This window comes from Fringilla coelebs (assembly GCF_963513975.1).
Source record: "Fringilla coelebs genome assembly, chromosome: 7".
NCBI lineage: Eukaryota > Metazoa > Chordata > Aves > Passeriformes > Fringillidae > Fringilla > Fringilla coelebs.
Window position 1 is genome coordinate 1,816,092 of NC_140035.1, and position 17,950 is coordinate 1,834,041.

Below are 17,950 nucleotides of genomic sequence, written 5' to 3' on the forward strand. Positions count from 1 at the left end.
AAGCCAAGACTTTATTAAATGCAGTAAGAACATTGTAAGGCTGAATATTATTAGCCTGGCCACAAACCCAATGTCCTGCTCTGATTCTGAACTCTGGAAACCTCTGGCACTGGTTTATGTTAATAAATTTCTGCTAATAAACCAGTGACAAAGCAAAATAAATGTCCAGAAACCTCTGGTTTAGAAGGAAAATAAATTCAAGGCCTTGTGCAAAGTCACTGAGGGATGGGAACGCCCAAACTTTTATTTGGGAGAGATTAAAATTCCTTTTTCTTCACCAGCAACGCTGCTTGGAACAGACGGCAAAGAAATGGCAAAAAAAAGAGAAATACTTTAATCTTTGGGGCTGTGACCATTCCCTGGCGAGCCTGTCCAGAGCTCTTCCATAAAAAAACCAACACGGAGGAAAGGCATTGAAGCAGGTTTTATATACTTTTATTATTATTTTCTAAAGTTATTTGAGGTATTGCCCTTGAAGTCACAGTACTGGGGCAGAAGCGCCACTGATGCTCCCCATTCCCAGCGAACACCTGGCTCTGCGCTTTTCCCGAGAGGAAACAACCGCTCCTCCTTTCAATTCCCTCCAACAAAACCCTTTTCCCCTTTTTCTCCCCATTTCCCCCTTTTTCTCCCCATTTTCCCCATTTCGGATCCCCGGGAACGATGAGGGCGATGAGGGAGGCTGACGCTCCGTGACTGCCCCCTGGTGCCCGGCGCGGGAACAGCGCCCACGGCCGCCCTTCTGCACGCCTTACACGGGACAACACCGCCTTGGGAGCACCGAGGGGATACACCGGCCCCGCCACGACCGATCCCGGCCCCGCCACGACCGATCCCGGCCCCGCCGCTCCCCCGGGAACCTCCCCGGCCGCGCCGGCCCCGCCGCCATCACCTCCTCCCCCTCACGGCCTCCACCGTCCCTCCCGCAGCCCTGAGCAACCGAACGCCGAGCGGCGGATTCCGCGCGGTGCGGCGCCGCGCTCATCGAGGTGTCGGCGGATCGGCTGGCTCGGCCTGGGGGCGCGCGGCGAGGGCGCGGCGGGGGCGGGTGGGCGCCGCCATTTTGCAGGAAGAGGTGAGGGGGGCCGGGGGCTCCTTTTCTTTTCCTCTTTTCCCGCTTCCTTCTCCCTTTTTTCGTTTCCTTCTCCCATTTTCTTGTTTCCTGCTCCCTTCCCGTCAGCTGTTGCCGTCTGTCCGCGGCAGCGCCGCTCCTGGGACGCGGGGAGGCCGTGCAGGGGCGGGCGGGCTGTGAGGGGGCTCCGGGGCTGGGGAGTTCAGCGCCTTCTTTTCCCTTTCCTTTTCCCTTTCCTTTTCCCTTTCCTCTCCCCTTTCCTTTTCCCTTTCCTCGTTCCCTTTCTGTTCTCTGCCCTTCTCCCGTCTCTTTTGCAGGGGTGTCCGGGCCTGTCAGCGGGGGGAGAGCAGCGTCTGCCATGGCCAATGTGAGTGAGTGACGCCGGACCTTGCGGATACCCCGGGAACGGCGGAATTGAGGATTAAATGGAATTACAAACAGGTTTGGGTGGGGAAAAAAACCTTAAAAATCCTTTAATTCCGACTCCGTGCCGTGGGCAGGGACAAGTGCCCGTGTGCTCCAAGGCTTGGACGCTTGCCGGGATTCCGAAGCAGCCACAGGGGGGAGAATTTCTCCCTAAAATCCCAATCCAGCCCTCCTCCAGTTTAAACATCCCAGGAATAATAACCTAATTTAGGATTAAATCAATTTTTTCCTTTTTCTGTCATCCTGGGCTCAGGCACGGAGGAGTTCTGTGTTTTGGAACACTCAGCTGATTTGAGGCTGGAGCATAAAACACCTTTTATTGATTGTTTTTATTGCTCCCGCCGTGGGGATGTGAATTATTCATTAACTCCCTGGCTGGTGGTTCTTGTGTAACACCAGGTGTGTAAATATTTGCATGAGTGAGCTGTAATTAGTGACATCTCCGTGTTAAGTGAGGCTGATAATAAGGAAAAATTCTCTTTTCTGCTAATTACACGTTGGCTGTAATTGTTTACATCTGTTTATAACATCATCATCATCATGCAAAAATTAATTTTAATTGGGATTTGACATGATAAAGAAAAAAGATTTGAGTGGAATCAGATTCTTGTTGTGCTGCAGGAACCTTTTAAAGCTGTTTTGGAAGGAGACAGCTCCAGGCTTGAACTGTAAATAATTGATTTAAGTAATAAATTAAATGTGTCTCAAAGCATTTGAGTTTTTATAATTTGGAAGAAACTATTTTGTATTTACAAAGAAGTGCTGGATAAAAAGCTGCCTTAGGTCCTGGTGCTTTAAATACAATTTTTATATTAAATATCCAAATAGCACCATTTATTCCCTTCTTTTAAAAGTAAATGACTTCTGAAAGTGCCTCTTTTGATGTAAAACTGCATAAATTTTTATAGAATCAAAGGTGCAGTGCTTGGGGAAAATCCTTTTATGTTATTTTCTCAAAAGAATTGTTATTCCTCACCTGAAAAGTTGAATTTTCCAAAAAACACCCACACTGTGGCAGGTGGGATTTGTGTTTTCCAGGAGATAATCATGGAGACAATCCCTATCCATAACTTAATTTAAATTTTAAATTTTCAGGGCTTTTTCCTCACATGAGAGGTCTTTAATTAACACTAAAACCACTTTAAGGTTTTTTCATTCAAAATATAAAAATAACAATAAAATATTTCTACAACTTGATGTTACAGCTGGTCATTATTCAAATTTTAATAGAATTATTGAGGGAGGATTTTTTTTGTGACTCACAGAGTTGTGTTTAAATGATTCTTTGGATTTTTATCCTGAAGTTATTATTTTATTTTATTAATCATTTATTATTTTAAATTCTTTTTCTCTCCTCAGGTGCTCTGTAACAGAGCAAGATTGGTCACTTACCTCCCAGGCTTTTATTCCTTGCTCAAAAGAGTTGGGAATGCCAAAGCTTTTTCCACTGCAGGATCCTCTGGCTCAGATGAGCCTCACGTGGCTGCTGCACCTCCTGATTTATGTAAGAAAAAGCAATTTCTTTCCCCTGAATTCCCAATTTGGAACTGGGATTCTTGACTTGGTAGTAGAGAAAAATGAAATTTATGAAGAAAAACGGATTTAAGGAAAAAAAAGCACATTTAGAAAAAAGAAAAAGCAAATTTATTCCCTTGAAATCTGAATTTAGAATTGGGATTTTTGACTTGGTAGGAAAAAAAAGCAAATTTAAGAAGAAAACGCAAATTTGTTCCCTTGAAATCCCAGCTTGGAAGTGGGATTTTTGTCTGTGCATTGCTGATGTTTGTGATCAAATCCTTGTGGGGCACAGGGGTTTTCCTTTGGGTTCTCTGCTGCTTTTGGGATTTGTGAATTTCCCTGGGGTTTCCCGGCCATTTTTGGGGTTTCCTGGCCATTTTTGGGATTCCCTTTTGGGATTTCCTGGTTAATTTGGGATTTCCTGGCTGATTTGGGATTTCCAGGCCATTTTTGGGATTTTTCTGCTGGTTTGGGGTTTCCCTGGCCGTTTTTGGGATTTCCCATCTGCTTTTGGGATTTTTCCCTGGCCATTTTTGGGATTTCCCATCTGCTTTAGGGATGTTTCCCTGGCTGTTTTTGGGGTTTCCTGGCTGTCTCTGGGATTTTTCCCTGGCCATTTTTGGGGTTTCCCAGTTTCTTTTGGGCTTTCCCGGCCGTTTTTGGCATTTCCCAGCTGTTTTGGGGTTGCCCTGGCCGTTTTTGGGGTTTCCTGCTGTCTTTGGGATTTTCTGGCCATTTTGGGGGGTTTCCCTGGCCGTTTTGGGGGTTTCCTGTTTGGTTTTGGGGTTTCCTGCTGTCTTTGGGATTTCCTGGCCATTTTGGGGATTTCCCATCTGCTTTAGGGATGTTTCCCTGGCTGTTTTTGGGGTTTCCCTGGCTGTTTTTGGGGTTTCCCTGGCTGTTTTTGGGGTTTCCTGGATGTTTTTGGGGTTTCCTGGCTGTTTTTGGGGTTTCCTGGCTGTCTCTGGGATTTCCTGGCCATTTTTGGGATTTTTCCCTGGCCGTTTTTGGGGTTTCCCAGTTGCTTTTGGGCTTTCCCAGCCATTTTTGGCATTTTCCTGCTGTTTTGGGGTGTTCCCTGGCCGCCTTTGGGGTGTTCCCTGGCCGCCTTTGGGGTGTTCCCTGGCCGCCTTTGGGGTGTTCCCTGGCCGCCTTTGGGGTGTTCCCTGGCCGCCTTTGGGGTGTTCCCTGGCCGCCTTTGGGGTGTTCCCTGGCCGCCTTTGGGGTTTCCCTGGCCGCCTTTGGTGTTCCCTGTCTGCCTTTGGCGTTCCCTGACCGCCCTGGGGTTGGCTGTCCCCGCAGGCCCCAGGACGGTGTGGCCGGACGAGCTGATGGGGCCCTTTGGGCCGCAGGACCAGCGGTTCCAGCTGCCCGGGAACATGGGCTTCGGCTGCCACCTGCACGGCACGGCCCCGCAGCGCGCCCAGCCCGCCCAGAGCCTGCCCGACCTCCTGGCCGAGCCCTCGGCCAGCGACCGGCACGAGTTCGTCATGGCCCAGTACATCAACGAGTTCCAGGTGAGAGCAGCCTCCTGCTGAAAAACCCTTCGCCAGGGTTTAACCCTGGCAAGCTGAGAAGCCCCAGAGAAAAGGAAAACAATATCTCATGTGCTTCTCCTGTGCTGTGCTGCTTTGGGATGTGGTTGGAGATTGTTCACCCATGGGTGATTGTTCATGGGTTTCATGGGAGTTGTTTTCACTCTTTGGCCAGTCAGGGCCAGGCTGTGTCGAGGCTCTGGAGAGAGTCACGAGTTTCATTATTATCTCTTAGCCTTCTGTGAGTGTCCCTTCTGTATTCTCTAGTATAGTTTAGTATTCTTTAATGTAATATAGTATCATAAAATAATAAATTAGCCTTCTGAGAACATGGAGTCAAATCCTTCCTTCCCTTTCCCCTTCCCTTTCCCCTTCCCTTTCCCCTTCCCTTTCCCCTTCCCTTTCCCCTTCCCTTTCCCCTTCCCTTCCCCTTTCCCCTTTCCCCTTTCCCCTTCCCCTTTCCCCTTCCCCTTTCCCTTTCCCCTTCCCCTTTCCCCTTCCCCTTTCCCCTTTCCCCTTCCCCTTCCCCTTTCCCCTTCCCCTTCCCCTTTCCCCTTCCCCTTTCCCCTTCCCCTTTCCCCTTCCCCTTTCCCCTTCCCCTTTCCCCTTCCCCTTTCCCCTTCCCCTTTCCCCTTCCCCTTTCCCCTTCCCCTTTCCCCTTCCCCTTTCCCCTTCCCCTTTCCCCTTCCCCTTCCCCTTTCCCCTTCCCCTTTCCCCTTCCCCTTTCCCCTTTCCCCTTCCCCTTCCCCTTTCCCCTTCCCCTTCCCCTTTCCCCTTCCCCTTTCCCCTTCCCCTTTCCCCTTCCCCTTTCCCCTTCCCCTTTCCCCTTCCCCTTTCCCCTTCCCCTTTCCCCTTCCCCTTCCCCTTTCCCCTTCCCCTTTCCCCTTCCCCTTTCCCCTTCCCCTTTCCCCTTCCCCTTTCCCCTTCCCCTTTCCCCTTCCCCTTTCCCCTTCCCCTTTCCCCTTCCCCTTTCCCCTTCCCCTTTCCCCTTCCCCTTTCCCCTTCCCCTTTCCCCTTCCCCTTTCCCCTTCCCCTTTCCCCTTCCCCTTTCCCCTTCCCCTTTCCCCTTCCCCTTTCCCCTTCCCCTTTCCCCTTCCCCTTTCCCCTTCCCCTTTCCCCTTCCCCTTCCCCTTTCCCCTTTCCCCTTTCCCCTTCCCCTTTCCCCTTTCCCCTTTCCCCTTTCCCCTTTCCCCTTCCCCTTCCCCTTTCCCCTTCCCCTTCCTGGATTCAATCTCCCTTTCCCCCCCTTATATCTTTTATATCTATCTGTTTATATATCTATATGTATTTATATATTATGTGTTTCTATTTATACTATATAATACTATTTCAGTATTTATATGTATTCTGCCTTAACATAATACAGTTTCATTAAAGTAGAAAGTTTTGGTATTTCTATAAAATATAAATATTTCTCTGTGGATTTAAGTAACACCAAAATCTGTTTTACTTTTTATATCATATTTTAATAGATTTTCTTATAATTTCATATCTATTCATATCTTATATTTTCATATCTTTTCAGATTTTAAATAACTTTTTAGCAACTTTCATTATTGTAAATTAAATTATTATTTCAGTATTTAGTATGAAAAGTGTGAAGTGCCACTGCAAATCACCTGAACCTGCTCGAGTGTATCTGATCACTAAACCCTGTTTTGATGTACAGAGTTATTTCTGTTTGATATTAACTGTGAAATTTTTTTTTTGTGGTTTTTAGGGTTCTGATGCTCCCCAGAAACAGCAGATCAATAATGCTGAAACCTACTTTGAAAATGCCAAGGTGGAATGTGCAGTGCAAGCCTGTCCTGAGCTGCTGAGAAAAGGTTCATTTTTATTTCCAGCCAAGAAATTCCAAATTTTCTATGTAAAACCAGCGAATGTCAATGCTCTTGCACAGAATGAGCTGTAGGAAAGGTTCATTCAGAGTTAAGCAGTACAAAAATCCCTTTGGATAGAAAGGAAACCAATTGCTGTTGGCAATATTTAATATTTCATTTAATAATTTTAATTTTATATAATTTTTTAAAAATTTGCTGTTGACAATATTTAATATTTCATTTAAAATGTAAATTTTCGTTGTTGTTTTATTGGGAAATTCTGGAGTTAATTCCTTACCCAATATCCAGTTGTCAAATCCTTTGGAATTGCTGAACAAAACAAGAATGGGAATCAGGAAACTTCTGAATTTGTGTTTTTAATTTATTCAGGAAGGAAATGACCAAAATTAAATGGGAACCATTTAATATCTTTTAAATTTTTTTCAGATTTTAAATAACTTTTAGTAACTTTCAGTATTGGTAATAATATTGTTATTTCAGTATTTAATATGAAAAGTGTGAAGTGCCACTGCAAACCATCTGAAACTACTTGAGTGTATTTAATGAAATTTAATTAATTATTAAATTAAATTATATTTATTTTAATGGGAATGATTGAATTATATATAAAAAGTAAAAATAAGAACCAAATAGGAGATTAAATGGGACCAATTAAACTTAAAAGAAAAGTAAAAATAAGAACCAAATAGGAAATTAAATGGGATCAATTAAATTTAAAAAAAAAAAGGTAAAAATGAGAACCAAATAGGAGATTAAATGGGACCAATTAAATTAAATGAAAAAGTAAAAATAAGAACCAAATAGGAAATGAAATGGGAACAATTTAATTAAATATGAAGTAACAATAAGAAAACTAAAATAATAGTAATAATATTTTTGCAATAACATAAATATATTTATATATTTTAATATATAAATTATATAAGTAGATGTTTATATAAATTATATAATTACATGTATATATTTTAATATATAAATACTTTTCTTTCTATATTAAATTAAATAGAATTCTGTTTATATTTATGATATATAAGTTATAAGAATGAATAAAAAATGAAAACCAATTTAAAAGAGAAGTGTGCCTGCGGTGTTGGTGTGGGTGGGAGGGGAAGGCTGCCTGGGCAGAGCAGGATTGAAAATTCAGTGTTTATGTTTTCTATGTATTGCTGATGTTGTGTCTCTGTGCATGGGTGTCTGTGCTCTGGTCTGTGTTTCTGCTGTGGATAATGCACTGCCCTATCCCATATCTGTAACGCTGTGGATAATGCAGTGCCCTATCCCATATCTGTAACGCTGTGGATAATGCAGTGCCCTATCCCATATCTGTAACGCTGTGGATAATGCAGTGCCCTATCCCGTATCCCGTATCTGTAACGCTGTGGATAATGCAGTGCAGTGCCCTATCTGGTATCTCTGTAATGCTGTGGATAATGCAGTGCAGTGCCCGTTCTGGTATCTCTGTAACGCTGTGGATAATGCAGTGCAGTGCCCTATCCCGTATCTGTAACGCTGTGGATAATGCACTGCCCTATCCCTATCTCTGTAACACTGTGGATAATGCAGTGCAGTGCCCTATCCCGTATCTGTAACGCTGTGGATAATGCAGTGCAGTGCCCATTCTGGTATCTCTGTAACGCTGTCGTTCCGTGCTCAGAGCTGCAGCCGCTGTTCCCCGAGGCCAGCCCCCGGCGCCTGACGGTGCTCACGGTCACCCAGAAGAGCCAGCACGACATGAGCGTGTGGAGCCAGGAGGTGGAGGAGGAGAGGGAGCAGCTCCTGGAGAACGTGAGTGCGCTCACATGCTCACACACCAAACACAAACTCACACACACACCAAACACAAACTCACACCCTCACATGCTCACACACCAAACCCAGACTCGCATCCTGCTCTTGAAGCTGGGCTGTGCTGCTGCAGCTTGACCTTTCCTTTTAATTTTTATGTTATTACATACCATATATATACACACATATATATATAAAATATAGATCTAAATTCTATATATAGACAGATATATTATGTAGATCCATATTTTGCATAGAGAGAGAGATATATAATATAGGTCTGTATTACATATATATATATGGATATATAATATAGATCTATATTTGAAACATATATAAATAGATAATCTTGATCCATATTCTGTAGATGTAGAGATATATATAATATAGACCTATATTCTAGAGAGAGAGAGAGAGATAATATAGATCTATATTCTATATATGTAGAGAGAGATATGATATATAGATCTATATTCTATATATAGAGATATATATAATATAGATCCATATTCTATATATATAGATAGAGATATTATATAGGTCTTTATTCTATATATATGTAGAGGGATATATATTATACAAATCTATATTATATAGAGAGAGATATATGTAATATAGATCTAGATTTTGTGTATATGTAGAGAAATATATAATGTAGATCCATATTATATATATATAGAGAGAGATATATAATATAGATCCATATTCTATATATATAGAGAGAGAGATATTATATACGTCTATATTTTATATATATATGTAGAGGGATATCTTTTATATAAATCTATAGTCTATATATAGATATATTAAATATAGATCTATATATCCATGTATATATATATAGGGATATATATTCTATAGATCCATACTCTATATATAGAGAGAGCTATATTCTATAGATCCATATTCTCTAGAGAGATATATAATATAGATCTATATTCCAAATACCTAGAGCTATATAATATAGATCCATATTCTATATATAGAGATATATAATATAGATATAGAGATGTATACAATATAGATCCATGCTCTATATATGGAGATATATATAATATAGGTCCATATTTTAATATGTATAATATATATCCATATTCTATATATAGATATATATAATAGATCTATATTTTATATAAATATATATATAATATAGATCTATATATATATCTATATTATATTTTATATATATAATATAGGTCTATATTACATGATTAAATGTAATATCATGTATTACAATTTTTAAAAAAATATTTATAATACAGTTCTATTACAATTCTTCATTATTAATGATAATTTACTATTTAACTCATTTAATTAAGATTCCACTGGATTTTTTACTGGTCAAAAATGCAAAAATCACCAATTTCTCTGCAGTTTTTCCACTTTAATGAATGGTTTTAATTCTTTTAACTCTGAATTTCAGTTCTGTTTTTTCATCTTAGCCTTGTCTTGTTCTTTACCTCTAGAGGGCTCTGAAAATCCCTTTATTCCCATTTTCTACAATTTTACCATTTCCCCACCAAGTGTCGCTGTTCACTGCCCTTAGCACCCCAAAAAAAAGAACATTTCTGCCTAATCTTTGTAAAATATCCCCAAACCCAACCTTTCATCTGTAAATAAATCATATTTATGCCTGAAATTAATCTGGGAATGCCCCAAAACACAAACGTGGGCTCTCTAAATCAACCACTAATAAAGGAATCAACACAAAATGACCCAGAAATTCAAATTCCCTTCATTTCAGTGCTTTCTTATCTCTGAATTATTTCTGGCCTGTTGCTCTTTGGTGTTTTAATCTGGTCTAATTATGTGTTAATTGGCATCTTTCTTCCTCAGGCACCTCCCTGTCAAGTCTAATCCAGTCACTGGGGGGGTGTGAGGTTAAAAGCAGCAAATTCCCAGGGAAATCTTGGTTTGCTTGCAGAATTCACCTGAAAAATCCTCATTTCAGGGGCTGAAAATGAGGTTAAACAGCCAAATCAAAATATTTACATTAATCCTGCTCAGGTGTTTATTAACCTCACTCTGAGGGACCAAAAGAGATCCTGGATCAGAAATGTTGTGCCTAAACTTGTGATATTTGGGATTTAATTTACAATTTGGACATAATTAATCATCAGAGCCATCAAACTTCAAAATACAGAATTTACTGGGAGAAAATTCCCTTATTTTGAATTAATACAGAATTTATTGTAAAGGATAAATTTTCCTTATTTTGAATTAATACAGAAATTATTGTAAAGGGTAAATTTTCCTTATTTTGAACTAATACAGAATGTACTGTAAATTTCCCTTATTAATATTCATTCAGAATAAGGGTAAAATTCCCTTATTTTGAACTAATGCACAATTTATTTTAAAGGGTAAATTTTCCCTCATTTTGTATTGAAAAAGATAAAATTCCCTTATTTTGAACTAATAGGGAATTGACTGTAATGGGTAAAATTCCTTCTTCTTGAACTAATACAGAATTTGCTGTAAAGGGTAAAATTCCCTCATTTTGTATTGAAAAAAAGAAAATTCCCTTATTTTGAGCTAATAGAGAATTTACTGTAAACAGGAAAATTCCTTCATATTGAACTAATACAGAATTTGCTGTAAAGGGTAAATTTCCCTTATTTTGGACCTGTAAGGACCTGAAGCTGCATAAATCATATTTTTCTAAATTTGGAACCTTGAGCTTCTTAGGGCACTAATTGCAGAAAAAAATCCAATTTTTACAATTGTAAGTAAATAAATTATTTTATTTATAACAAGTAAAGTTAGAAATAATTCATTTTGTGTGATAACCTCATTTGATGCTTTTCTTTTCCCAATTTTTCCCCTTCCAGTTCATCAATGGTGCCAAGGAAATCTGCTATGCAATTTCTTCTGAGGGCTACTGGGCTGATTTCATTGATCCATCCTCAGGACTGGCAGTAAGTTCTTTCTTGCTGTGTGGAATTTGGCTTCAATCCAACCTTTTCAGGATAATTCCTTGAATAAATGAAGATGTCTGAGCTCAGCTGTGTCAGCTCTGAGTGCAGGGCCAGCACTGTCAGGAAATGAAATTGGGTTTTAGGGGAACTGGAGAAGTTTTATGCCCCAAATCCCTTGGGCACTTTCTGCCCTGCCCAGGTAACTTGGGAACCCTGACACCTGTGCAGGTGAAGGCTTTAAAAAACCTCTTTGCACCTGGTAATGATCCCTTTGTGCCCAAAAAATGACCTTTTTGTTCCTGTGGAACACTGGGAGCTTTCAGTGGGAGATGAATTTTAGTCTGAGCTCTGCTAAAACCATATCATAGTTCAGGGGGGCGGTGGCAAAGCTCGGCTTAGTGGGGTTTTATTTAAAAACACTCCAAAAAGCAGGGATTTATTGTGCCAACAGAGGCAAACAGGCCGTGTTTGTAAGGCAGAACAGGCAGGTCAGGGGTGGAAAAGCTTCCCAGAATTCCATGCATTGGAGGAATTAGGGATTGATAGAAGTGGGGTTTCATCCTCAGACTCCAGCAGTAACATGCTGGCCCAGAATCAGGAGTGGGTTTGAAGTCAGAAGCTTCTTCCTGAGCTAAAGAACTGAAATATCTGTGTACAACTTAAATACCAGTTGAATTCAAATACCTAAATACCAGTTTAATTTAAATACTTAAATACCACTTTAATTTAAACACCTGTTTGCAACTTAATCACATTTTTGCTCCTCTAACCAACTTCTTGCAGAGTTGAGTTGTTAATTTTTGCAGTTTCCTAGGAAGTTCCTGTCCTCAGTTCCTGTCCTGTTTGTGCTCCTTCTGGCAGGTTCTGCCCTTAATTCCTCACAGAGGTGAGGGTGGGATCGGGATTTGAAAGGAAAACCTTTCAAACTCCACATAAAACTTCTCCACACAGCTGAACTCAGGCTTAGCTTTCACCCATCCATCAGAATTAGAAATCCTTGTGGCAAATCTTTCCTTTTGTTGTTGTTTTCCTTTAGTTTTTCGGGCCTTACAGCAACAACCCCCTGCTGGAGACCGACGAGCGCTACCGGCACTTGGGCTTTGCCGTGGACGACCTGGGCTGCTGCAAGGTGATCAGGCACAACCTCTGGGGCACCCACGTGGTGGTGGGCAGCATCTTCACCAACGCTGAGCCCGACAGCCCCATCATGAGGAAACTCAGCGGCCACTGAGCCCTGCAGCTCCCCCAGCCTCCTGGCACCTCGAGTTCCTGGCTGATTGTCCCTCGGCGGCGGCGGGAGTTCCTCACTTCCAAGTGTTCTTAGAGAATAAAAGTAGCTGAGATTTATTTCTAGTCTTTTGGGAATGTGTGTTCTCCACGTGTGGCTTTGGAATGTGGATTGACAGCGTTGAGAAGCAGAGGAGTGATGATTTCTTTTTTAAATTCTCCATTTTCTCTTCTCTCGACAATTCTGTCTTTCAGCAGTTGGTTTAGTGCTCAGAATCCTCTGAAAATGCCACTGAAATTCCCAACAAATCTGCCATTCCTGAAATTAGGAGATGGCAAAAAAATGGAATGAGTCATAAAATTGTTCTCCCAGAATAGAGAACTTAATGAAATCTGGGCTAATCACTCATTTGCTGTTGGAAAATGAGAATGAAGTCAACTTCCAGTGGTCTCCAACTCATCCAGAGACTCCGTAAAAAGTCCTTAATTACCCTGGAATTACTCATCTCTTATTGTGTTTTGTCTTCATGGTGCTTGGGATTTATTTTCTCAGTATTAGCTAAATATATTTAATTAGTTTATATACCTAAATGTAATTTAAAGTTGCTTTTGTAACTTTCTTAGGTCATTAAATACAAAAAAAAAAGAGAGATAATGGGGCAATGCTTGGATCTCATCATTGTTTTCCTGGACTTGGATGCAATCTAGACTTGCCTCTGGAATTTGGAAAGGCAAAGAGCAATTAGGATCAATTATTGCAATTAGAAAGGTGTTTCAACAGGAAGGTTCCAGGCTCCTCAGGTCTCACAAAAACAATCAGATCAATGGGGAGCAGCAGGGCAGGAATTCAGAACCACCTGGAATTTCAGTGCCTCGCAGTTTGGCTCCAGAGATGAAGCAATAAAGCAGATTGGGATCTCATCCCAGGCAGTTTGGGGCCATTTTCATGGAGCACTGGGAATCCTTCAGACTTTATTGCAGCTCAGTCTGGGGGAGGATCCAGGGATTTGACTTTGCCCTTTGGTGTTATCCCAGGCAGTTTGGAGCCCTCTTTCAGGGAGCAGTGGGAATCCTTCAGGCTTTACTGCAGCTCAGTCTGGGTGAGGATCCAGGGATTTGACCTTTGGTGTTTTCCCAGTGTCTCCACCCCGTGGATTGCAGAGCTGTCCCAGGCTCTCCTGCTCCCTCCTCGGGCTCTAAGCCAGGCCTACCAAAGCTTTCCTGGCTTTAGGAGCAGCTCCTTGATGCCTCTCTCTGCACAGAGCTGGGAGCCAGGAGCTGCTCCCAAGGTTTCCATTCCCAGTTCCCTCCCCAAGGCAGCAATTCCCAAATTCTCCTGCTCCCCTGCAGGGCTGGCTCTGGATTTTAGGGCAGGACTGATCCCTTTGCCATGGAATTGGTGCTGTGATTCCAGAGCCCATCCCTGACCTCTGCTCTCCATAAAATCTCTGTTACTCCAAGGATTTTATTCCTATTTTTTTTCCTCCTTCTCAAGAGGATTAAAGAAGTTGAGAACTGCAGTGTGTTGTGTCTGTCTGCAAAATCCACATCAGAGGGCCCTCACTGGACACTTGGGGGAGTTTCTTGGATAAATATTGGGAAAATTGTGGAATTCTACACATAAATTGTAAATATCTTGAAGATTTGATGTTTTATCTTCAGCTGGCTTCCTGTTATTCCAGTTAAGACTGGGATGTTCATTTTTGAGTTCAGATTATTGAAGTTTTGCCTTGTAAAGGACAAAAAATGCCATTTTCCAATGGCTTTTCCTGAAGCAGAAATCTCACTGGAAAATTGGGAATTTTGCCTTTACCTCATGAATATGAATGTTTTATGTCAGGGTTTGAGGGGAGCTCCAGTTCCTGATATTTACTTTACTAGAATTTTCTCATTATTAATCCCCCAAAATAGCTGGAGCTCTTCCAGTTGTGTTTTCCTCCTGTCACAAGAGCCAGACTGAACTTTCTCTTATAAAATCAAAACTTCTGAATGCAAAATAAAATCAACTACAATAAAATGAAAATTAAATAAAATAAAAAGAATAAATAGATAAATAAATGGAAGTTGAGTAGCAAATCCCAAAGAAGTTTTGAGCCAGGGCAAAGAGGATTGTTGATGTTTTGGTGCTACACTCACAGCTAATTATCTCTGCTTAGCTAATTAACACCAGGGGAAATATTATGGGATGGATCTGGAGGATTCTATTCCAGATTTTTCCTCAGCCCCTTGGGAGTTCACTGCTTTATTCCTGACGTGCTCCTGCAGCCAGTGCAGGATTTCCAGTATCTATTTTTATATATAAATATAATATTTATATATAATAGATGTTATATATACATATTTATTTCCACTTCAATATTTACATATTATATCTTTTTATCTTTTAACTTGGGAGAGAGCAAATAAACAGATTTAAAAAAAAATTCAAATTATGACTCAACATTCTGCCAGGTGGAAGGAATAAAAGTCCTGCAGAATAAATGTGGGAAAACTTTTGGAAAAATCAGTGTCCAGTGGGTGATGCTCAAATAATTGGGAATAATTAGGGACTGGAAATAGAGGTTTTATTTTCCTGGGAGGATTTGTGGGATCCAAGACAGAGAACTCTTGGGGGGGATGGGAAAACTGCTGATCCCAACATCCCTGGGACTGGAGAAATGTCATTATTAAAAATAGCCAATATTTCTTATCTATATTACAAATAGATTTATGAAAGTATAGATCCCTATAAATATCATCTATTAAAAAATCTCCTTTGTATGTATAAAATATATAAAAATACATATTTATATATAAAAGTATCTAAATAAATAAAAATACATATCTCTAAACAAAAGTATCTATAAATCTCACAGATATTAAAAACCCCTTTATATATAGAAATACATATAATATATAATATATCTATATATAAAAGTATATCTCTAAAAATCTCATCTATATAAAAATCCCCTTTAGATATATAGAAAAATAGATAAAAATATGTATCTATATATAAAAGTATATTGCTATAAATCTCATATATACAAAAAATCTCCTTTATATAAATAAAAGCATATATATGTATAAAATAAATATATAAATATATATTTACAAATATAGATATTTATATATAAATAAAAGCATATAAAAGTATCTCTATAAATCTCATATCTGTAGAAAAATCTCATATCTATATAAATTTCCATTCTTTATATAAATATATAAAATATAAAAAATATATTAAAATATTTCTGAAATCCTGTACTTTAAAAATGAAGTGACTTTTAAACCCACCCTGTTACCACTTAAAAGGTGGAGGCAAATAAATGCTGACTGTGTAATGGGAAATTCATTCTTTCTCTTGCTCTTAAGCTCTTGAGTACTTATATATATATTAAAATATATATAGTATATGAAAATATAAAACATATATATGGAAATGTAAAAATATCTAAGGTATTTTATATATAAATTTATAATATATACAAAAAGATATACATATATGATATATAAAATATAAAAATTGATATAAAAATCTCACATATATATTAAAATAGATATAGTATATGGAAATATAAACCATATATATGTAAATATAAAAATATCTAAGGTATTTTATATATAAATATATAAAAAGCATTTTGAGCCTTTAAAAAACCAGAATTTGATAGAGCAGGAACAGGAAAAAAGCGATTTCCCTCAGGTTTTGTGTCTTATCCCTAAAAAACCTGGAGTTGAAGCACCTTGAAGCCAGAAATTAATTAATTAATTAATTAATTGGGGCAGAGTGAAATCTGCAGTGCAGTTATTGAGGGTTGCTTTGGTGACCTGCAGAAATTCCAGTTCTTCCTCCTTTTGTTCTGCCTCCTGATCTTTGCTCCCTGTGTTCGAAATCCAGAAAATTCCAGGAATACTGAGGAATCCTGGTGAGGTGGGAGGGGGTGCAGCAGTGAGGGGAGAGAAAGGTCAGGAAAATTCAGAATTCAGGGACCAAAGCATGGCCAAAACACGAATGATCCTTCCAGGCAGGAATAGGAGCAGGAATCCAAGAAAGGCAGGGATTGCAATGCTGTCATTTTTAATTCCTGTTTTTATATTTATTATCCTGTCACTCATGGAGCTCATCCTCAGCAACACCTGGCTGCTCCCTGTCCCCTTCTTTTCCTTATGTCCCAGTGGCCAAAACATCCCCAAAACTGAGCTGTGTTTAGGGAATTTTATTTAAATTCCCCCCACAAATAATTAATCATTCCCATGTTTTCCTCCTGCTGAGCTCCAGGTATAAATTGTATAAATATTTTGGATAAATTGTTTTATGTTGGACACAGATCTGAGGAGTTCCTGTTTATTTTGGGATCCCTGGATTCTGTTTTTTCTCTCTGCTCTGGGAAAATTCCATCTTTTCCATCATTTTGTCACATTTATCCTGCCCTGGGTTTTTTTTCCTGGCATTCCCTCTGATTCCCCAGCTGGAATTTTATCAGACACCTCACAGTGAATATTTAAATTTAACACTTGTATTTATACAAACTGAGCTGTGTTAAAGGAATTTTATTTAAATTTCCCCTGTCAAGAATGGATGATTCCCATGTTTTCCTCCTGATGAGCTCCAGATATAAATTTATTTCATTATTAAAATACCAATTATTATTTATTAAATTGTATAAACTGGTATTGGTAAATGTGATATAATTTTTTTTATACTGGACACAGATCTGAGCAGTTCCTGTTTATTTTGGGATCCCTGGATTCTGTTTTTTCTCTCTGCTCTGGGAAAATTCCATCTTTTCCAGGATTTTGTCACATTTATCCTGCCCTGGGTTTTTCCCTGGCGTTCCCTCTGATTCCACAGCTGGAATTTTACCAGACACCTCACAGTGAATATTTAAATGTAACCCTTTTATTTATACAAATGTACAAGAATTTACACCTGTTAAAAACAATTAAACATTTCAAAGCATGATCCCTAAAAAATAAATATGGTGCAGCTCAGCATTGGGGGGTTTGGAACCCCCAGGAGCTCAGGGAACCCCAAACTGCTGCAGGAGGAATTCAGACACTTTAATTTCCTTTTTTTAGAGCATCCAGGGAGATGCCAGAGGAGAGACAGGCTTGGATATTTTTTGGGGCTCTCTATTTGCATAGAAAAAGAGATTAAAGCTCTTAAAACCAGAGATGGGTGAAAGGACAGCAAAATTCCAGGTTTGGCTGGGGGTAAGACCAAAAAAAAGTTGATTTTATATTAAAAATCATTCCAAACAAACAGCAGTGAAAGTCAATTTTTATAAAGATGTATATCTATAATTTATATATATATATATAATTTTTAAAATAACACCCTCTGTAAAACACACTGAGCTTTTCCTTCCCTGGAGAAATCCCCTGGAATTCAGTGGGGAGCAAGAGCTGCTCCTGAAACTCCAAAAAATCTCCCTGGAAAAATCATCCCAAGGCCACAAAATTCAGGAGAGCCCCTTCCAGGAGCAGATTCCTGATTTTCCAGAATATCCCACGTGCATTCTGTGAGCTGGGGATCTCTGCAGGAATCTGCATTTCCCTGGAATTCCCCCCCAAAAAACATTTGGAGCCTTAAAAATACCAGAATTTGATAGAGCTCAAGTTACCCTGGAGCACGAATAGGAAAAA

The 17,950-nt window shown here is 39.7% G+C and overlaps 1 protein-coding gene across 1 annotated transcript; it reads left to right on the plus strand.

Moving 5' to 3' along the window:
* Nucleotides 1-1,034: 1,034 nt before the first annotated feature.
* Nucleotides 1,035-12,977, plus strand: MMADHC (metabolism of cobalamin associated D). The gene is made up of 8 exons (XM_084209257.1): nt 1,035-1,075; nt 1,390-1,439; nt 2,858-3,002; nt 4,319-4,533; nt 6,272-6,377; nt 8,047-8,177; nt 11,009-11,095; nt 12,132-12,977. Exons 2-8 carry the CDS (start codon nt 1,431-1,433, stop codon nt 12,324-12,326), a joined length of 888 nt encoding a protein of 295 aa, XP_084065383.1. The 5' UTR covers nt 1,035-1,075; nt 1,390-1,430; the 3' UTR covers nt 12,327-12,977.
* The last annotated feature ends 4,973 nt before the right edge of the window (nt 12,978-17,950 follow it).